The sequence below is a fragment of the Gopherus evgoodei genome, unplaced genomic scaffold (assembly GCF_007399415.2).
Source record: "Gopherus evgoodei ecotype Sinaloan lineage unplaced genomic scaffold, rGopEvg1_v1.p scaffold_37_arrow_ctg1, whole genome shotgun sequence".
Taxonomy (NCBI): Eukaryota; Metazoa; Chordata; order Testudines; family Testudinidae; genus Gopherus; species Gopherus evgoodei.
This window is the reverse complement of record NW_022060049.1, coordinates 916064-938708: the sequence shown is the minus strand read 5'-3', so window position 1 is coordinate 938708 and position 22645 is coordinate 916064. Positions and strand designations below refer to the sequence as shown.

General features: G+C 44.1%; 1 protein-coding gene across 12 annotated transcripts in view; it reads right to left on the bottom strand.

The window, feature by feature from the left end:
• The window catches only part of BRD4 (bromodomain containing 4), a 212417-nt gene that overhangs the window by 88240 nt on the left and 101532 nt on the right, over positions 1-22645 (bottom strand). For 9 of the 12 annotated variants that reach the window (XM_030545381.1, XM_030545374.1, XM_030545383.1 and 6 more), the window contains 3 exons: positions 20144-20462; positions 10634-10771; positions 46-181 (listed from right to left, as the gene is read on the bottom strand). In XM_030545381.1, the coding sequence (XP_030401241.1) occupies positions 46-181; positions 10634-10771; positions 20144-20428 (559 nt within the window). In that variant the 5' untranslated portion in view covers positions 20429-20462. Of the gene's footprint in view, positions 1-45; positions 182-10633; positions 10772-20143; positions 20463-20856; positions 20908-22645 lie in introns of all 12 variants that reach the window. The other 3 variants (XM_030545377.1, XM_030545380.1, XM_030545376.1) reach the window with 1 other exon arrangement.

Sequence of the window (22645 nt, the reverse complement as noted above, 5' to 3'; positions counted from 1 at the left end):
CAAGAACAAGGACTGAACTCAAGAGTGGTCAGTAAAGTAATTTACCTGCTTCCTTCCTCCCACGTCCTCTTCCTTTTGCCTGGACTATTACAATTTCAGTTTCTTCCTCAGTCATTTCAGAGATTTTCTGCAGAAAAAGCTTTTCTAGAGCTTCTGCCATTAAGACTATGTCATCCCCTGGCTGGATTAATGATAGATAAAATACATTAGGCCTGGCTCATACTTTCAAAGCAAGGTTTGCATGAGATTTTAATCTAGAAAATTAATGCCACGTTTAGGATTTTGCGCCGTCTTTTTCTCCCTTTAATACTGAGTTTAGTCATAACCATGACTGAAAATGCAACAAAACCATTTCAGTACAGACTTCATACATCTTTCACTCACCTATCCTATCCTGCACTCTAATACAGCGATCCCCAAACTTTTGAGGATCATGTCTCCCTTACCCCATGTGTCTCCTCCCCACCCCCTGGTACCTCCCTGAACTGGGGCTGGGAATGGGGATGCTGTGTGGGGGAAGACACAGACTGCGATAAGGCAGATTCAGGGTGGGGCAGGAGCAGAGCCGCAGATGAGCTGGGCTGGGGACCGGCATCCAGGCCCATGGTCAGGGGTGACTCCATTCCTTGCCTTGCCCCCAGCCTCAGCCTGAGATTGGGAATGGAGCTGGGGCCACCGGCCAAGGCTGAGGATGGGGATGGGGCCAGGCACACATGTGGGGCTGGGAAGCAGGGATACAGGTAGAGGACAGGACAGAGCAGAGCTGGGGACAGTCAGGGGCTGGCTGGCACTCCCTCTCTGCCCCCGTGAAGGCTGGCCCAGGCCCCGCCACACCCCCAACCCCTGACTGTCATCCACACCCCTTAGGGGAGCACACCCCACACTTTGGGGACCTCTGCTCTACTACTTCTGGATCCCACCCAAGTGGTTCCTCTAAAGTTTCTTTTTTAAATGTTTACATTATGAGTAGTAGTAGTGGTATTTATAGTATGATCATATCCAAAGGCCTATGGTCCTACGACACTGGACGCTGAACAAACAGAAAAGAAATACATTATCCTTGCACTGAAGGGCTTACATTCTAAAGACAGCACAAACAGATGGGTAGAAAGATGTGAATACAATGTAAAGACAAACGAGTATGGTGAAGAACAGCTTTGTTGTTGCACTGTAATTTGGTTTTTAAACTGAAGAGAGAAGTAGGGAGTGGGAAAAGAAAGGAAGGGGAATAATCCCAGTTTGTCACCTGCTAGTGGTATGATCAGCAGGCTGCATTTTGTAAGCACCATGGCAAGTCTGTGTTAAGGAGGGATCTGAAGGATAATATGGCAATGGCTCTTTGGATTTTATCAGGGAATTTTACTCACTCATAAGAGGAATTATGGAAGAAAGCATACAACTGTTTAAGGAAGCAGCTGAATGGTGGGCAGCAAAGGCTGGGAATTCTGGCAGTGAGAACGAAGGGGTCATTATAAAAAAGGCAGCCAGTTGCGAACCAGCTGAGTGGCGAACAGCAGAGAGGCTAACAGAGGGAGTTTGACTGGGAGTTCACCTGGGGAGAGCCCACTGAGGCTTTCATCTTACAGGCTTCACAGATCACAGATTATTATTAGGATTGGAAGGGACCTCAAGAGATCATCTAGTCCAACCCCCTGCTCAAAGCAGGACCCATCCCCAAATGGCCCCCTCAAGGATTGAACTCACAACCCTGGGCTTAACAGGCCAATGCTCAAACCACTAAGCTATCCCTCCCCCCTCAAATCAACAAAGAAAGAAGAAGTGGGACCGCTAAACACTGAGGATAGAAAGGAGGTTAAGGATAACCTAGGCATGGCCCAATATCTAAATAAGTACTTTGCCTCAGTCTTTAATAAGGCTAATGAGGAGCTTAAGGGTAATGGAAGGATGACAAACGGGAATGAGGATATGGAGGATGATATTACCACATCTGAGGTAGAAGCCATACTTGAACAGCTTAATGGGACAAAATCGGAGGGCCCGGACAATCTTCATCAAAGAATATTAAAGGAACTGGTGCATGAAATTGCATGCCCGTTAGCGAGAATTTTTAATGAATCGGTAAACTCAGGGGTTGTACCGTACGACTGGAGAATTGCTAACATAGTTCCTATCTTTAAGAATGGGAGAAAGAGTGATCCGAGTAACTATTGGTCTGTTAGTTTGACATCTGTAGTATGTAAGGTCTCGGAAAAAATTTTGAAGGAGAAAGTAGTTAAGGACATTGAAGTCAATGGTAACTGGGACAAATTACAACATGGTTTTACTAAAGGTAGATCGTGCCAAACCAACTTGATCTCCTCCTTTGAGAAGGTGACAGATTATTTAGACAAAGGAAATGCGGTAGACCTAATTTACCTCGATTTCAGTAAGGCATTTGACACAGTTTCACATGCGGAATTATTAGTCAAATTGGAAAAGATGAGGATCAATATGAAAATTGAAAGGTGGATAAGGAACTGGTTAAAAGGGGAGACTACAACGGGTCGTACTGAAGGGTGAACTGTCAGGCTGGAAGGAGGTTAATAGTGGAGTTCCTCAAGGATCGGTTTTGGGACCAATCTTATTTAACCTTTTTATTACTGACCTTGGCACAAAAAGCGGGAATGTGCTAATAAAGTTCGCGGATGACATGAAGCTGGGGGGTATTGCTAACACGGAGAAGGATCGGGATATCATACAGGAAGATCTGGATGACCTTGTAAACTGGAATAATAGTAATAGGATGAAATTTAATAGTGAAAAGTGCAAGGTCATGCACTTAGGGATTAATAATAAGAACTTTAGATATACATTGGGGACACAACAGTTGGAAGCAACAGAGGAGAAGGACCTTGGGGTATTGGTAGATCACAGGATGACTATGAGCCGCCAATGTGCTATGGCAGTTAAAAAAGCTAATGCGGTTTTAGGATGCATCAGGCGAGGTATTTCCAGCAAAGATAAGGAGGTGTTAGTACCGTTATATAAGGCACTGGTGAGACCCCATCTGGAATACTGTGTGCAGTTCTGGTCTCCCATGTTTAAGGAGGATGAATTCAAACTGCAACAGGTTCAGAGACGGGCTACTGGGATGATCTGAGGAATGGAAAACCTGTCATATGAAAAGGAGACTCAAAGAGCTTGGCTTGTTTAGTCTAGCCAAAAGAAGGCTGAGGGGGGATATGCTTGCTCTTTATAAATATATCAGAGGGATTCATATTAGGGAGGGAGAGGAATTATTTAAGCTTAGTACCAATGTAGATACAAGAACAAATGGGTATAAACTGGACACTAGGAAGTTTAGACTTGAAATTAGACGAAGGTTTCTAACCATTAGAGGAGTGAAGTTCTGGAACAGCCTTCCAAGGGGAGTAGTGGGGGCAAAAGACATATCTGGCTTTAAGATTAAGCTTGATAAGTTTATGGAAGGGATGGTATGATGGGATAGCCTAATTTTGGCAACTGATCTTTGATTATCAGCAGATAAGTATGCCCAGTGGTCGGTGATGGGATGTTGGATGGGATGGGATCGGATCTGAGTTACTGCAGAGAATTCTTTTCTGAGTGCTGGCTGGTGAGTCTTGCCCACATGCTCCGGGCTTAACAGATCGCCATATTTGGGGTCGGGAAGGAATTTTCCTCCAGGGCAGATTGGCAGAGGCCCTGGAGGTTTTTCGCCTTCCCCTGCAGCGTGGGGCATGGGTCACTTGTTGGTGGATTCTCTGCAGCTTGAGGTCTTCAAACCACAATTTGAAGACTTCAATAACTCAGACATAGGTTAGGGGTTTGTTATAGAAATGGATGGGTAGGGCTCTGTGGCCTGCCTTGTGCAGGGGGTCGGACTAGATGATCACATTGGTCCCTTCTGACCATAGAATCTATGAGTCTATTTATCTCCCGTCCCGACTGGGAAAACCGAGAAGTGTGCTGCTTGTCAGGAGCTAGGATTCACGATGTGATGGAGAGACTGCCGACACTCATCAAGCCCTTGGATCACAACCACCTCCTGCTTTTCCAAGTGGGCACCAATGATACTACCAAGAATGACCTTGAGCAGATCACTGCAGACTATGTGGCTCTGGGAAGAAGTATAAAGGAATTTGAGGTGCAAGTGGTGTTCTCGTCCATCCTCCCTGTGGAAGAAAAAGGCCCATGTAGAGATCGTTGAATTGTAGAAGTCAACAAATGGCCACGCAGGTGGTGTCGGAGAGAAGGTTTTGGATTCTTTGACAATGGGATGGTGTTCCAAGAAAAAGGATTGCTAGGCAGAGATGGGCTCCACCTAACGAAGAGAGGGAAGAGCATCTTTGCAAGCAGGCAGGCTAACCTAGTGAGGAGGGCCTTAAAGTGGGTTCACTGGGGAAGGAGACCAAAGCCCTGAGGTAAATGGGGAAATAGGATACCAGGAGGAAACATGAGCAGGAGAGTGCAAGAGGGGAGGACTCCTGCCTCATACTGAGAAAGCAGGATGACCAGCAAGTTATCTTAAGTGCCTATACACAAATGTAAGACGCCTGGGAAACAAGCAGGGAGAATTGGAAGTCCTGGCACAGTCAAGGAATTATGATGTATTGGAATAACAGGCTTGGTGGGATAACTCACATGACTGGAGTACTGTCATGGATGGATATAAACTGTTCAGGAAGGACAGGCAGGGAAGAACAGGTGAGTGCACTGTATGTAAGAGAGCAGTATTATGACTGCTCAGAGCTCCAGTATGAAACAGCAGAAAAACCAGAGAGTCTCTAGATTAAGTTTAGAAGTGTGAGCAACAAGGGTGATGTCGTGGTGGGAATCTGCTATAGACCACCAAAGGGATGAGGTGGATGAGGCTTTCTTCCAGCAACTAACAGAAGTTACTAGATCACAGGCCCTGGTTCTCATGGGAGACTTCAATCACCCTGATATCTGCTGGGAGAGCAATACAGTGGTGCACAGACAACCCAGGTTTTTGGAAAGTGTAGGGGACAATTTCCTGGTGCAAGTACTGGAGGAACCAACTAGGAGAAGAGCTCTAGCTGCTTACAACAGGGAAGAATTAGTAGGAGAAGCAAAAGTGGATGGGAACCTGGGAGGCAGTGACCATGATATGGTTGAGTTCAGGATCCTGACACAAGGAAGAAAGGAGAGCAGCAGAATAAGGACCCTGGACTTCAGAAAAGCAGACTGACAACTCCCTCAGGGAACTGATGGGCAGGATCCCCTGGGAGAATAACATGAGGGGGAAAGGAGTCCAGGAGAGCTGGAAGTATTTTAAAGAATCCTTATTGAGGTTGCAGGAACAAACCATCCCGATGCGTAAAAAGAATAGTAAATATGACAGGTGATCAGCTTGGCTAAACAGTGAAATACTTGCTGATTTTAAACACAAAAAAGAACCTTACAAGAAGAAGATTGGACAAATGACCAGGGAGGAGTATAAAAATATTGCTCAGGCATGCAGGACTGACATCAGGAAGGCCATATCACACTTGGAGTTCCGGCTAGGAAGGGATGTTAGGAGTAACAAGAAGGGTTTCTTCAGGTATGTTAGCAACAAGAAGAAAGTCAAGGAAAGTGTGGGCCCCTTACTGAATGGGGGAGGCAATCTAGTGACAGAGGATGTGGAAAAATTTAATGTACTGAATGCTTTTTTTACCTCGGTCTTCATAAAAAAGGTCAGCTCCCAGACTGCTGCACTGGGCAGTACAGTATGGGGAGGTGACCAACCCTCTGTGGAGAAAGAAGTGGTTCAGGACTATTTAGAAAAGCTGGATGAGCAAAAGTCCATGGGGCCGGATACACTGCATCCAAGGGTGCTAAAGGAGTTGGCGGATGTGACTGCAGAGCCATCGGCCATTATCTTTGAAAACTCACGGCGATCAGGGAGGTCCCGGATGACTGGAAAAAGGCTAATGTAGTACTCATCTTTAAAAAAGGGAAGGAGGAGGATCCGGGGAACTACAGGTCAATCAGCCTCACCTCAGTCCATGGGAAAATCATGGAACAGGTCCTCAATGAATCAATTCTGAAGCACTTAGAAGAGAAGAAAGTGATAGGGAACAATCTGCATGGATTCACGAAGAGCAAGTCATGCCTGACTAACTTAATTGCCTTCCATGAGGAGATATCTGGCTCTGTGGATGAGGGGAAAGCAGTGGACGTGTTATTCCTTGACTTTAGCAAAGTTTTTGACACTGTCTCCCACAGTATTCTTGCCAGCGAGTTAAAGTAGTATGGGTAGGATGAATGGGACTATAAGGTGGACAGAAAGCTGGCTAAATCGTCAGGCTCAATGGGTAGCGATCAATGGCTCCATGTCTGGTTGGCAGCCAGTATTAAGTGGAGTGCCTCAAAGGTCGGTCTTGGGGCCGGTTTTGTTCATTATCTTCATTAATGATCCGGAGGATGGTGTGGATTGCACCCTCAGTAAGTCTGAAGATGACACTAAACTGGGAGCAGTGGTAGATATGCTGGAAGGTGGGGATAGGATAGAGAGGGACCTAGAAAAATCAGAGGATTGGGGCAAAAGAAACCTGATGAGGTTCAACAAGGACAAGTGCAGAGTCCTGCACTTAGGATGGAAGAATCCCATGCACTGCTACAGACTAGGGACTGAATGGCTAGGTAGCAGTTCTGCAGAAAAGGGCCTAGAGGTAACAGTAAATGAAAAGCTGGATATAAGTCAACAGTGTTCCCTTGTTGCCAAGAAGGCTAACAGCATTTTGGCCTGTATAAGTAGGAGCAGTGCCAGCAGATCGAGGGATATGATCATTCCCCTCTATTTGACACTGGTGAGGCCTCATCTGGAGTAGTGTGTCCAATTTTGGGCCCCACACTACAAGAAGGATGTGGATAAATTGGGAAGAGTCCAGTGGAGGGCAACAAAAATGATTAGGGGGCTGGAGCACAGGACTTAGGAGGAGAGGCTGAGGGAACGGGGATTCTTTAGTCTGCAGAAGAGAAGAATGAGGGGGGATTTGATCGCTGCTTTCAACTACCTGAAAGGGGGTTCCAAAGAGGATGGATCTAGACTGTTCTCAGTGGTACCAGATGACAGAACAAGAAGTAATGGTCTCAAGTTGCAGAGGGGGAGGTTTAGATTTGATATTAGGAAAACTTTTTCACTAGGAGGGTGGTGAAGCACTGGAATGGGTTACTAGGGAGGTGGTGGAATCTCCTTCGTTAGAGGTTTTTAAGGTCAGGGTTCACAAAGTCCTGGCTGGGATGATGTAGCTGGGGATTGGTCCTGTTTTGAGCAGGGAGTTTGACTAGATGACCTCCTGAGATCCCTTCCAACCCTGATATTCTATGATTCTATGAATATGCTGATAAGGTTACTAGATGAGTTTGGTATGGATGGGGCTAAGTTAGGAACATCCTTAAAGATGAAGACAAGAAACTTGTATGTGATGCACAAGTGAAGAAGGTGTCAATGTGAGGAATCAACAAGAGCTGATATGGTCAGAGCAGCAAGCCAAGATGATCATTTTATAGCAGCAGCATTCTGAATAGACCTCATGGGAGCAGGCAGCAGCAATTAAGGGCAGAAGAGGGGAGACTGCAGTTGTCAAGACATGAATGATGAGGGCTTGGGTGAAAGTTTTGGCTGTAAAAGCAGCAAAGAATCCTGTGGCACCTTATAGACTAACAGATGTTTTGGAGCATGAGCTTTCGTAGGTGAACTGAAACTAAGCAGTTTCTCTTTGAAGTCTGGTCCTGAAGTTTTTTTGCTGCAGGATGGCCACCTTAAGATCTGCTACTGTGTGGTCAGAGATGTTGAAGTGTCTTCCTACAGGTTTTTGTATATTGCCATTCCTAATATCTGATTTGTGTCCATTTATCCTTTTCCGTAGAGACTGTCCAGTCTGGCCGATGTATATAGCAGAGGGGCACTGCTAGCATATGATGACATATATTACATTGGTGGACGTGCAGGTGAATGAATCGGTGATGGTGTGGCTGATCCGGTTAGGTCCTGTGATGGTGTCGCTGGTGTAAATATGTGGGCAGAGTTGGCATCGAGGTTTGTTGCATGGATTGGTTCCTGAGCTAGAGTTACTATGGTGCAGTGTGCAGTTACTGATGAGAATATGCTTCAGGTTGGCAGGTTGTCTGTGGGCGAGGACTGGCCTGCCACCCAAGGCCTGTGAAAGTCTGGGACCATTGTCCAGGATGGGTTGTAGATCCCTGATGATGCATTGGAGGGGTTGTAGTTCATCTGCAAATTTGACACCATCAGCTCAGGATTAAACAAAGACTATGAATGGCTTGCCAACTACAAAACCAGTTTCTTCTCCCTTGGTTTTCACACCTCAACTGCTAGAACAGGGCCTCATCCTCCCTGACTGAACTAACCTCGTTATCTCTAGCTGGCTTCTTGCTTGCTTATATATACACCTGCCCCTGGAAATTTCCACTACATGCATCCGACGAAGAGGGTATTCACCCATGAAAGCTCATGCTCCAAAACGTTTGTTAGTCTATAAAGTGCCACAGGATTCTTTGCTGCTTTCACAGATCCAGAATAACACAGCTACTCCTCTGAGTTTTGGCTGTGTAGACAGAGGTCATATTTTAAAGATGTGCAAGAAAACAGCAATATATAAAGAAAGAACTGAATTCATGGGTGCAGGGTATAATAGGCCAGGGAGGCTCTGCATGCCCTGGGCTGCCAGACTCCCGGTTGCAGGGCTTGGCAGAGAAGTTTTTGCTTTATTATGCCCCATGCAGGTTCCAAGGCGGCTGAGGAGGCACATACCACCTCCTCAGCTGCTCAGGAACTTGCAAGGGGCATATCAGACACTTTTCCCCTGGGCAGGTTGGGTCCCGGGAGAGGGAGCATGTCACAGCTTCGGCCAACCCAAGGCTTCGGGGGGCGGGGAGGAGGAGGAGGAGAGAAGAGCCTCCACCAACCACCCAAGACTGAATGCGTGGGTCCAGTGACAAGGCACAGTCAAAAGCTAACACCCAGGTTATGTGCCTGAGTGACAGAGGAAGGGGGAATGTGGAGGGCTTGGAAGGAAAGATCAAGAACTGAGTTTTGGCTATGTTAAAGTTAAGATGATGACTGGACTTCCATGAAGAGATGTCAGAAAAACAGGCTGAGATATCAGACTGAATGAAAAAGACATAGTAAATCAGTGGAGAGGTAAGTTTGCAAGTCACAAGCCTAAAGATCATAACTAAAACCATGTTTGCAGACAGAATGCCTAGAGAGGGTTAAGGGAGAAAAAGAGAAAGCCCTAGGAGGAAACCCTGAGGGACAACAGCAGAAGAAAATACTGAATGAGCAGTCTGAGGAAAAAAGAACCATGAGAAGTCAGAATCATGAAAAGCCAACAAAGGGCAAAAATTCAAGACGTAAGGAGTGATTGATGGTGTCTAAAGCTGTCAAGAGGTCAAGGAGGATAAAGATAAGAGCACAGAAACTTAGTTTTGGCCATGGAAAGGTCATTAGAGACTTTACTGTGCAATTTCAGCGAAGTGCAGAGGGCAGAAACCAATTTGGAGGGTCAAGAACAGAACTGGAAGAAAAACTCCAAACAGCAGTTGCCGATAGAATGTTTAATGAGTTTGGAGATGAAGGTGAGAGAAGAGATTGGACCATGGTCTGAGGGGGAAGACAGGGAGGCCTAAACATGCTTGCATTGTAAGATAAAAGGAATGTGATGAAAAGGGATGATAAGAGTGAGAAAAGGGTGAGAGCAGATGTAAGGGAGATTATAAGACAAGAGCAGATGGGGCAGTTGGACAGAAGAGGAGAGGAGGCAGGAAGTCTTGGTGATAATGATGGGGGAGGAGAAGGAAAGTGTACTAAGGGCAAGAGGAGGAAGGGAAGTGTTGTGTAGTGGGAGGATCACACCAGATCTTTGAACAAATGAACAAAATCCTGTGTGGGTCACACAGCTTCTTTGCTACCTATGGAACCTACAAGCTAATAACTCACTCTAAGGAAGCATCTCTTAACACTTAGTTCCAGATCAAGTTCACAGCTCCTTGGTCTTAAGACTGTTACCTTCTCCAACAGCTTGGTAGCCTCCATCTTCTGTCTACCTCATAGTTTCACAACTCAGCCATGTCCCCATTTCAGTTTTTGAAGCATAAATCTATTCTTTTCCTGACCTCAATTATGAACACCCCACTCCCTGCCACTCTAGAGATGTTTTCTGCTCTCTGTATCATTTTCAATTCCCTGATATCCCCCCTGTAAAATAGCATGCAGAACAGTCCACACTGTGCAAGGGCGAATCTCATAGTGCTACAGTAAGAACACAACTGGTCCCAAAGGATTCACTGCAGCATTCCACTTCTCACCTCCTTCCTACTACCAAGCTTGTAGCCTCACTCCCCAGCAGTCTCCAGCCTCTTAACAATAGATATTTAAACGCCAATATCCACTATTAACTCATCTGAGAGAATATTAGGAAGATAGGTCTGGGCTTGTCTTTTCATTGCATAAAAGCAAGAGGAGCCTAAACGGCTATCAAATTATTAGTATTCACAGTTCTCAAGAAACTAACTGTTAATCTGGATTCAGTTACATTTAAGGATTGTTACAATAAATAATATCTGAACCAACCACATGCAGTTCTGAAGTGGTGTAATGATTACAGTACATTCCTTTGGCAGGCACAAATTCATAGTCATGTACCTTATTGTAGATGTAACAATTTGTAAACATTGTATTAAAGTCCTGGATACATTCTTGAGCATTCCAATAGTAGTTATTCTCCAAACGTTTCCTTATTGTTCCCATGTCCATAGGAGTTTTAATAATCTTATAATAATCCTGTGGAAATCAGAGAGAGAAATATCAGTTTAGAACCTGGAAAAATCCAAGAATGCTGGTAAATAAAATGCATATTTACAGGTCATACTATAGGATAAATGCAAAGCTTTGATAAGCTTTTTCATGCCTCTTACTTCTAATCACTGAACTTTACTGATTACTGTAACCCAGGGATGCTCAACCTATGGCCCAAGGGCCATCCACGGCCCACTAAGTTTCATAAAGCCCAAGGCCTGCTTCAGCACAATATACTAACGGCTGATTCATCAGCATTTTGTCATCATATTTACATCATTTTCGTTTAACAAGGATGTAAAATCTGTTTGGCCCACACAAGGTTGTACGTAGGTTTATGTGGCCCTCCTGCGTCATAAGGTTAGGCACCACTGCTCTAACCAAAGCCCTGGGAGCTTTCAAATTAAAACTATATTCAGAATTCCTATCTATCATAAACCGTTCTTGCCTCAGCCACTATCAATTACTTTATAGTAATTTAGGCCAGGTCAACACTACAAAGTTAGGCTGATGTAAATCATCTTGGGTTGATCTATTTGTGCATAAAATGGTATTTGGCGAACGTAAGCACCCCATTATGGTGATGCAGTAAAACCGCCTCCCTAAATTGCACTGAGCCATGGTCGATCTACTGAGGCTGACAGTGAGTGTAGATGCTGAATGACATATGTGAGACTTTAAGGTCAGAGAGGATAGTCATGATCATCTAGTCTGACCTTCTGCACATTGCAGGCCACAGAACCTTACCCCAAACCTCTGGCTGAATTACTGATGTTCTCAAATCATGGTTTTAAGACTTCAAGTTACAGAGAATTCGCCATTTACACCAGTTTAAACCTGCAAGTGACCCCTGCAGCAGAGGAAGGCGAAAACTCCTGGGGTCTTTGCCTGGGGGGAAATTCCTTCCTGACCCCAAATACAAGCATGAACAGCCAGGCAGACATCTGGGAAAGAATTCTCTGTAGAAGCTCATAGCCCTCCTCATCTAATGTCCCATCTCCAGCTGCTGGGGATTTTTGCTTCTGGCTGTCGCAGATGGGCCACATGCCATTGGAGGCAGTCCCATCATCTCCTCCTCTTCGTAAACTTATCAAGCTCAGTCTTGAAGTCAGTTAGGTTTTTTCACTCACTGCGTCCCTTGGAGGCTGTTCCAGAATTTCACTCTTCTATGATTAGGGTTAGAAACCTTCACCTAATTTCAAGCTTCAACTTGCTGATGGTCAGTTTACATCCATTTGTTTGTGTGTCCACACTGGTGCTAAAATAACTCCTCTCTCCTCTGTTATTTATCCCCCTGATGTATTTATACAGAGCAATCATATCTCCCCTCAATCTTCTTTTGCTTAGGCTAAACAAGGGAAGCTCTTTGAGTTTCCTCTCATAGGGTAGGATTTCTGACCCTCCAGCACTTGTCACACAATGACCAACAGTGACTGCTCTTGGTTACATTTGTGAACTCCACTGCCCAAGCATCAAGATCAGAAGACATTCCCTTACCCATTAAAATCGCCACATTTTTTAAATGCCAGAGATCCTAGAAATCCGTTTGCCACCAAAAAACGTGGAATATGCATTTTTACGCATAATCTTTAATTTTCACATTTCTAAAAACATATACTATGGAACTCCGATTACCCAATCTCATTGGGATTGGGGCCAGAGTAACAGAATTTTTAATTATCCAACAAGCAGAATAGGCGAGGCTCAGGTTGCCAGCCCCAGGCAGCGGGGCTTGGTCTGTCAGCCCAAAAATTGTAAATACATCAATAAAACATTGTGTTCAACGGATACCTATATATACTGTGGCTAGGAAAACTAAAGCTCAGCATTTCATTTTAATTACAGAAAAACAGATTTTTACAGAGCTTTGAAGCTGTGCTCCAGCTCCAGGCAAAAATCTGCCACTCCACTGCTCCGGAGCTGCTCCACGCTCCAGCTCCAGGCTCCGCTCCAAAGGCCTGGATTTATCATCGGATAATTTTGAGTTATCACAGAAAACTAGGATCCCTACTGATAGCCCACCTCGGTAAGCACATCTAGAAACTCTTCTTTGTTGTGTGCAACTGCCCAACCAACCATGTCAGCTCTGTATACTAGACACTTTCCTGCTTGGAGTAGACAGGAGGTATTGTATCTACTGGGCCTGAGGGGGAGAAGAGACTGCACAGGCACAGCTCTGGACCAGCCACAGAAATGTGGATAGCTACAAAATGATTGCACAAGTGATGCAGATGAAGGGGTACAACAGGAATCAGCAGCAGTGACGTGTGAAACTGAAGGAATCGTCTCTGAGTCTATGAATCGTGGAAGTCATACCACAAGGCCAGACCTGTTGCCTTTACACCAAGCTGCATGACATACTTAGCAGAGAACCCACCAGCCACCTGGATACCTCTGAGGAGCCCAAGGCAGAGAACCCGCCCTTGAACAGCGAGGAGGAAGAGGAGAAGTACTGGGGGGAGAGGGGTCCAGCTATGCCACAAACCAGAACCAGTTTGAGACTTTACCTCAGTTTACTCAGTGTCACCAGCTGAGCATGAATGAGCCCAAACCAGGGTAAGGAACTTCAGGTAACTGTGGGCATGCATTTTTCCTTACAATATTTAAATGTAAAGATGATGCCTGGACCAACCCTGAGACAGCAGGAGAAAGGTATTGACTTTCCATTGTTTTACTCATTCAAGAGGAGGTAGTGGTACAACAAACAGAGGTAGAGTTATTTGCTTTTCATTCCCTGGCAGAGTTAGGCGCAGGGTAAAAGCCCATGCAGGGGCAGTTTATGTCCATAAGGACGTATCTTTTGTATCCTCCTGAGAGGCCTCATGATGGTACTCTGTAATCCTCTCCTAAAAATATTTAAGGATGGTAGCCTTATTTCTTCCTCGCATGGCACTCCATGACGACTTCAGAACGCACTGTTGCAGCTAATGAGCTAGCGGCATATGGGCGTGGGCAGTTTTGGGATGTCAGCAGCAGCCCTGCTCTCTGTGCCCATTTTACCCTCAGGCTGACTGTGCGCTGTGTGAAGAAGTACTTATTTTTGTCTGCTTTAAACCTGCTGCCTATTAATATCATTGCATGCCTCCTGGCGCTTGTGTTAAGTAAAGGAATAAACAATACTTCCATATTCCCTTTCTCCACACTATTCATGATTTTATAAACCTCTATCATAATCCTCCTTAGTAATCTCTTTTCCAAGCTGAAAAGTCCAAGTCTTTTTAATCTCTCCTCACATGGAAGCTCTCCCATAACCTTAATCATTTTTGATGTCCTTTTCTGTACCTTTTTCAATACTAAGCATCTTTTTTGAGATGGGGAAACCAACCCCATGCAGTATTCAAGGTGTGGGTGCACCATGGATTTATATAATGATATTTTCTGTCTTATCTATCGCTTTCTTAATGGTTCCTAACATTATTAGCTTTTTTGACTGCAGATGCACGTTGACTGCCATTTTCAGAGAACTCTACACGACTCCAAGATCTCTTTCCAGATTGGTAACAGCTAATTTAGAACTTATCATTTTGTATGTATAGTTGGGACTGTGTTTTCCAATGTGCATTATTTTGCATTAATCAACCATTTTCTTGCCTAGTCACCCAGTTTTCTGAGATCCCCTTCTAACTCTTCACAGTCTGTTTTACACTTAACTATCTTGAGTAATTTTGTACTGTCTGCAAATTTTGCCAACTCGCTGTTCATCCCTTTTCCCAGAACATTTATGAATATGATGAACAGCACTGTTCTCAGTACCGTTTCCTGGAGGATACCACTATTTACCTCCCGCCACTCTGAAAAGTGACCATTTATTCCTATCCTTTTGTTTCCTGTCTTTTAACCAGTCCTTGATCCATGAAAGGACCTTTCCTCTTATCCCATGACAGCTTACTTTGCTCAAGGACCATGTCAAAGGCTTTCTGAAAGTCTAAGTACAGTATATCCACTGGATTACCCTTGTCCACATGCTTGTTACTCCCTCAAAGAATCTAATAGGTTGGTGAGGCATGATTTTCCTTTACAAAAAGCAGTCTTGACTCTACCCTAAAACTGTGTTCATCTATGCGTCTGATAATTCTGTTCTTTGCTACACCTTCATCCAATTTGCCTGCTACTGAAAGTTAGGCTTATTGGCCTGTAATTGCTAGAATCACCTCTGGAGCTTTTTTTAAAAATTGGTGTCACGTAATTTACCCTCCAGGCATCTGGTACAGAAGCTAATTTAAATGATAGGGTAGTTTTGCAATTTCATATCTGAATTCCTTCAGAACTCTTGGGTGAATACCATCTGATCCTAGTGACTTAGTTTAATTTATCAATTTAGTCAAAAATCTCCTCTACTGACACCTCAATCTGTGACAGTTCCTCAGATCTGTCACCTAAGAGTGGCTCAGTTATGGGAAACTCCCTCACATCCTCTGCAAAGACTGATGCAAAAATGTGTTTAGTTTCTGCAATGGCCTAATCTTTTTTGAATGCCCTGTCAGCATGCTGATCGTCCGCGGAACCAACTGATTGTTTGGCAAGCTTCCTGCTTCTAATTGATGTACTTACAAAAAACCTGCTGTTTGTTTTTAAGACTTCGGTTAGTTGGTCTTCAAATTATTTTTTGGTCTGTCTAATTATATTTTTACACTTGACTTGCCACAATTTATGCTCCTTTCCATTTTCCTCAGTAGGACTTAACTTCTACTTTTTAAAGGACGCCTTTTTGACTCTCACCGCTTCTTTTACTTTATTGCTTAGCCATAGTGGCACTTTTTTGGTCCTTTTACAATGTTTTTAAACTGAGCTATACATTTAATGTGAGCCTCTATTATGGTGGTTTAAAAAAAAAATTCCATGCAGCTTGCAGGCATTTCACTTTTATGACTGTGCTTTTTAATTTCCATTTAACTAGCTTCCTAATTTATGTATAGTTCACCTTTCTGAAGTTAAATGCTACTATGGTGGGCCACTTTGCTGTCCTTCCTCCCACTTACCAGATGTTAAATTGAATTATATTATGGTTGCAATTACCAAGCGATTCAGCTATATTCACCTCTTGGAACAGATCCTGTGCTCTCCTTAGGATTAAATCAAGAACTGCCTTTCCCCTTCTGGGTTCCAGGACTAGCTGTTCCAAGGAGGAGTTATTGAATAGTGTGTGTCTAGAAACTTTATCTTCACATACCGTCCTTAGGTGACATGTATCCATTAATATGAGGATAGTTGAAATCCTGCATTATTGAGATTCCTATTTTTTTACATGCATCTGACGAAGTGGGTATTCACCCACGAAAGCTCATGCTCCAAAACGTCTGTCAGTCTATAAGGTGTCACAGGATTCTTTGCTATTTTTTTACAGCCTCTCTAATCTCCCTGAGCATTTCACAATCACCATCTTGGTCAGTAATATATTTCTACTGCTATAATCACACGGCGCTCTCTCCAGAAGAGCTCTCAATGGCTTCCCCCACCATTCTGTAGTCTTTTAGTATAGGCAGATGGCATATTTTACAACCCATCGTCCCTCCCTGCTTATGAAGGTGTTATCATAGAATCACAGAATATCAGGGTTGGAAGGGACCTCAGGAGGTCATCTAGTCCAACCCCCTGTGCAAAGCAGGACCAATTCCCAACTAAATCATCAGCCAGGGCTTTGTTAAGCCTGACCTTAAAAACATCTCAGGAAGGATATTCCACCACCTCCCTAGTAACCCATTCCAATGCTTCACCATTCTCTGAGTGAAAAAGTTTTTCCTAATATCCAAACTAAACCTCTCCCACTGCAACTTGAGACCATTCCTCCTTGTTCTGTCATCTGCTACCACTGAGAACAGTCTAGATCCATCCTCTGTGGAACCCCCTTTCAGGTAGTTGAAAGCAGTGATCAAATTCCCCCTCATTCTTCTCTTCCGCAGACTAAACAATCCCAGTTCCCTCAGCATCTCCTCCTAAGTCCTGTGCTCCAGCCCCCTAATCATTTTTGTTGCCCTCCACTGGACTCTTCCCAATTTATCCACATCCTTCTTGTAGTGTGGGGCCCAAAATTGGACACTGTACTCCAGATGAGGCCTCACCAATGTCGAATAGAGGGGAAGGATCACATCCCTCAATCTGCTTGCAGTGCCCCTACTTATACAGCCCAAAATGCCGATAGCCTTCTTGGCAACAAGGGCACACTGTTGACTCATATCCAGCCTCTCGTCCACTGTAGCCCCTAGATCCTTTTATGCAGAACTGCTGCCTAGCCACTCGGTCCCTAGTCTGTAACAGTGAATGGGATTCTTCCATCCTAAGTGCAGGAGTCTGCACTTGCCCTTGTTGAACCTCATCAGGTTTCTTTTGGCCCAGTCCTCTAATTTGTCTAGGTCTCTCTGTATCCTATCCCTACCCTCCAGTGTATCTACCACTCCTCCCAGTTTAGTCTCATCTGCAAACTTGCTGAGAGTGCAGTTCACGCCATCCTCCAGATCATTAATGAAGATATTGAACAAAACTGGCCCCAGGACCGACCTTTGGGGCACTCCGCTTGAAACTGGCTACCAACTAGACATGGAGCCGTTGATCACTACCCGCTGAGCCCGACAATCTAGCCAGCTTTCTATCCATCTTATAGTCCATTCATCCAGCCCATACTACTTTAACTTGCTGGCAAGAATACTGTGGGAGACCGTATCAGAAGCTTTGCTAAAGTCAAGGAATAACACATCCACTGCTTTCCCCTCATCCACAGACCCAGTTATCTCCTCTTAGAAGGCAATTAGGTTAGTCAGGCATGATTTGCCCTTGGTGAATCCATGCTGAATGTTCCTAATCACTTTCCTTTCCTCTAAGTGCTTCAGAATTGATTCCTTGAGGACCTGCTCCATGATTTTTCCAGGGACTGAGATGAGGCTGACTGGCCTGTAGTTCCCTGGATCCTCCTCCTTCCCTTTTTTAAAGATGGGCACTACATGAGCCTTTTTCCAGTCATCTGGGACCTCCCCCGTCCGTCATGAGTTTTCAAAGATAATGGCCAACGGCTCTGCAATCACATCCGCCAACTCCTTTAGCGCTGTTGGATGCAGCGCATCCGGACCCATGGACTTGTGCTCATCCAGTTTTTCTAAATAGTCCCGAACCACTTCTTTCTGCACAGAGGGCTGGTCACCTTCTCCCCATAGTGTGCTGCCCAGTGGAGCAGTCTGGGAGCTGACATTGTTTGTGAATTTTTTTATACTCCTCCCTGGTCATTTGTCCAAGCTTCCACTTCTTTTTTGCATTTAAGATCAGCAAGGATTTCACTGTTAAGGCAACCTGGTCGCCTGCCATATTTACTATTCTTTCTACACATCGGGAAGGTTTGTTCCTGCAACCTCAATAAGGATTTTGTAAAATACAGCCAGCTCTCCTGGACTCCTTTCCCCCTCATATTATGTAAGCCATGGGACTCTGGCAGACCATGAAGGAGTGACCACGGAGGCGCAAGAGGCTTCAAAATGTCTGTAAGCCAATTAAGTATGTTTACATTTAAAAATCTTCCCTTATAAAATTACTGAACAGCACTGGAGGCCACAACAAACAGAGCTGCAGACAATCTGTAGGCTGTATGAGTACCAAGGCATTCCATTAAAGCCATGAGTATTTTAGCTTCCATCAAGGTCTATGCTAATTAATACAAAATAGCACAGATCAAGCAAGTGACAGTATTCTGAGTGGCGGGGAAGAGTAAAGTCCAGAGTGGCAAATTCCTTGGCTCATCATCTTAATGATTCCTGCTGCTTGACAGCCAGAGCGATGAATTAACTAGTCTGGACTGGGGAACAGGTGGGAATAGCATCCTAACATATTAAACAACTCAAAATATTTATTCCTAATGCATTTTCTGTCTATAAACTAGAAGGGATATTATTCCTAACTATAAATACCCTCCACTCCACAAAATTTGAAGACTGGCTCAATCATTGAGAGTGTACCCCTCCCAGTGTCCATCTCCAAAAACCACTGATTCAGCAATTTCAGAAGGAGGGAGAAAATACCCAAGATACAAAGGACTTCATATTTTTCATAGACATTGTGATATTACGCCCCATATACTTCATAGAGAGATTGTTATATAGTATATGATTATGGCATACCTATGATGTATTTTATACAAGGTAAGATGTGAGATATCGTTGTAAAGGTTATGATTTGGTGAATAGGATTATCCTATTTGTATGCATGTATCATTTTGGTATGTGAAGTTAGGAATGCTGTCTATGCATCAATTACAAATGTGTTTACAGCTGGGGAATGCCTACTGGGCAGAATGCAATCAGTTTAGATGTCTCACTGGGAAGAGCCATTATGGGGAACAATAGGTCTTATAAATGCTGATCACCCACTGAGAAGCCTTCCAGGGGACGATGCAAACAGACTCTGGGTTATGGCTGCAGGGACCTGTGACCAAGTCACCTGGTACTGAACTCCATAATAATACTAGGGTTTTTCCACTAACCAGGTTTGAGGATCAAACTGGTAAACAAAGGATTCCTGCTATATGCAAAAACTATTTAAGGCAGGGTAGTGACATCACTGTGGTTCGTTCTTCTTTGACTCCCTGTCCAAGAAAGAGAATACTGGAAACACCTGAGAACAAGACTGGACTAGGGGAGAAGGGCTGAGCCCAGGATAGAGTGTGTCTGGCCTGTGAAAGGAATATCTGGAGTTTAAAGCTGCAAGCAAGTGCAGTTTACCTTTATAATCTTGGCAATCTGCCTAAAACAACATTTTGGGTGAGAATTTGCTACTTATAATCAGTTTCTTTGGTTTATTAAGTATAGATTGTGTGTCCATTAATTTGCGAGGTAATCTGCTTCGAACCGTTTGCTATCCCTAATAATCACTTAAAATCTCTCTTTTGTAGTTAATAAACTTGTTTTGTCTTGTCTAAAACCAGTGTATGGGGAAATCATAAATTGGGGCAAAAAGCTGTGTCTCTCTCTCTCTACATTGAGGGAAGGGGCTAATTTCATGAGCTTACATTGCACAGTTCTCTGTGCAGCACAAGACGGTACAATTGTGTGGTTACTCTCGAGGGAGGAGTGCACTTGAGTACTGGGCAATTCCTTAGTTGTGCCTTCCCTTGTACAGTTGATCTCAGCATCTGTGTGTACAGCTGAAGCTGGATATGTTCCTACCTGTGTGTGTGCTGGTAAAGTGCAGTGTGAAGCCTAAGAGAGGGCTTGGCTGGCTTGCCTCACCAATACAGTGTAAACAGAGCCCTGGCTGGAGGGGTCAGGCAGACTCAATGGCACCCCAGTTCCAGGCAGCATCTCAAAGTGGGGGGAACCTGTCACAGACATGCAATGTGTAATCTGAGAAGCAGCAGCAGATCTCTCAATCTGTACTTACAGGGAGGTTTAGCTTGACAGCGTCCACAGGATGATGGAAAGGCCACGCAAACTGGTGTTTCCATAGTGTCTTGAGCACCACTTTGAGTAGATACTGCAGTTGGTTGGTCTGTCGCTTGGGCTTGTTAGGGTTGGAAGTCTCTGGTGGAGGGGGGTTAGTGCCTACAGTATTGCCTTGTTGGGGTTGGGTCTGTGCCTGTGTTGTAGACATTTGTGTAGTTTCTAGTCCATCCCCCATTACTGGTAAATGTCTCAGTCTTGTCCCAGGGCCGCTCTCCAAAGACATGCTATTGATCCCATCGCATTCCTCACCAGGCACTCTGTAAGACAAATGCAACAGAATTAACTGCAGGTCAGTTTAAACCAACAGTTTTAATTACTAACTACATAGTGCTTAAATACAAACCAGGAAATCACTGCATACTTCATATTTACTGAGAATACTGGATGCACTTCCAACAGCCTGCAACCTTCACTGGATAGTTCAGTAAAAGCCTTCCATTGTTCAGTAACATGTATTAGTCAAATTACTGGACATATTCCAAGATCCCAAGGCTGAAAAGGATATCCTGCGTCATTCAGATGACTCTAGTTCCCCTCTTTTCGCACCTAGCCATTTTCTTCTGTCTCCTTACAGGATATATCTTTTATTTTTGTATTTGCCCATGTTAGAGTGAGTTTTTTCAACAAGGAGCCCAAAAAGGAATAGAATACCTCAATATGAGTAGTCATATTAATGCTGTGTAGAGAAGAATCGCCTCCTCCCTAGTATCACAAATGAGAACCAAATTAGCATGGCATTGTTAGCTGCGACATAGTTAATGTTTCATTGCCTTTGACACTTAAAGCCTTTCATTTTCTATGAAGAGCAAGAACCTTAATGATCAGATTTAAGCCTCTCACTATAACAATTCTTCTAACTTCTGAGACAAGGCTGTGTTGGGTCAGGGTTAGCTAACATTAATTAACTGCAACCAACCGCAATGTTTACTGTAGTGTAGATGCTGGTTAATACCTTTATATCTCAACAAATTATACTGAAAATGTCATCGTTGGGTAGTAAGTAGCTAACACGTCAGCTAACCCAAATATAACTCAAACTTTTCCTAATTCAGACAAATCATATGAGACTCACAGCTAACAATTTCTGTGAAGTGTTTCAATCATATTATTCAGTAGTGACTAATCAATGAAATCTGCTTCGGTGTGTCTTCTTTGCTAATTCTTATAGTTTAACATTGAAAAGCACTGACAGTTCAGTGGTATAGCTCAGTGATTTGAGCACTGGCTTGCTAAACCCAGGGTTGTGAGTTCAATCCTTGAAGGGGCCATTTAGGGAACTAGGGTAAAGATCTTTCTGGGGACTGGTCCTGCTTTGAGCAGGGGGTTGGACTAGATGACCTCCTGAGGTCTCTTCCAATCCTGATACTCTATAATTCTATGACACAAAGATATTGATTAGAGCAGACATGGATATCAGACTACTTTTATCTCATCAAAATATGAGTCTCTCAAAATGTAAGTTTCTCTCATTATTCACCAAAACTGCTTTCATATAACACCATAGGAAGCTGACAGAGAAAGCATTGGTCTTAGACAACAGTATTACATCCCAACCAGTTATGTGCTTAATCTGTTGGACTAGAGGTACTGACCTGTTCCTAGAGCTCCTCTCCTATCCATCTAGAACCTTGGAAAGCAACACGCATATATCGCCACATTTCTCAGATGCACAAAGCAGTGTTAGCATCTTCCCTGAACCACTCAGGCTAGATCAAAATCCAGCTATAGCAAGATGTTACAACAAAGTGTCAGCTGACTATGCTACTGAGTCTCTTCTACATGCAGTCAAGCACCTCATCCAACACCAGCTCACGGACTGGGGTGAAAGTAGGCCAGTATAGCATACCAGTAAAAAGCCAGTACCGGCCCGTACGCAGCCGACATTAAAGAGCTGCCGCGGCATAGTGTTAAATCGCTACTGAGAGTCCTTAAAAGGTGCTATTACGATGGCGGCCAGAGCCCCAGGGCCTTTTAAATCACTGCCAGAGGCCAGGTGATGCAGGTCAGGCAGTGCGGATGAGCTGGCTAGGGGAGGCTGACCTCCTGTTCCGCCTCTTCCATTCAAGGCCTGGAGCCGGGCTCCCATAAAGATAAGTGTTTCATATTACTTTCATCCCTGACCACGGATGACTGTAATGACAAGGTGGGTGAGGTATTATCTTTTATTGGACCAACTTCCGTTGGTGAAAGAGACAAGCTTTTGTCTCACAGAGCTCTTCTTCAGTTCTGGGAAAGGAACTCAATTTTACAACTAAATGCAAGGTAGAACAGACTTAAGCATAAAGAGTTAACATGCCTTACAAGAGACCACTCAAGGTGAAATGTGCAGTTGAAAACGTTGCAGTCATAGGACAAAGGCAGGTGAGTGGGTTACAAATTGTAATGAGCCATAAATCCAGTGTCTTTATTGAGTCCATGATTTTTAGAGTCTAGCAAAGTA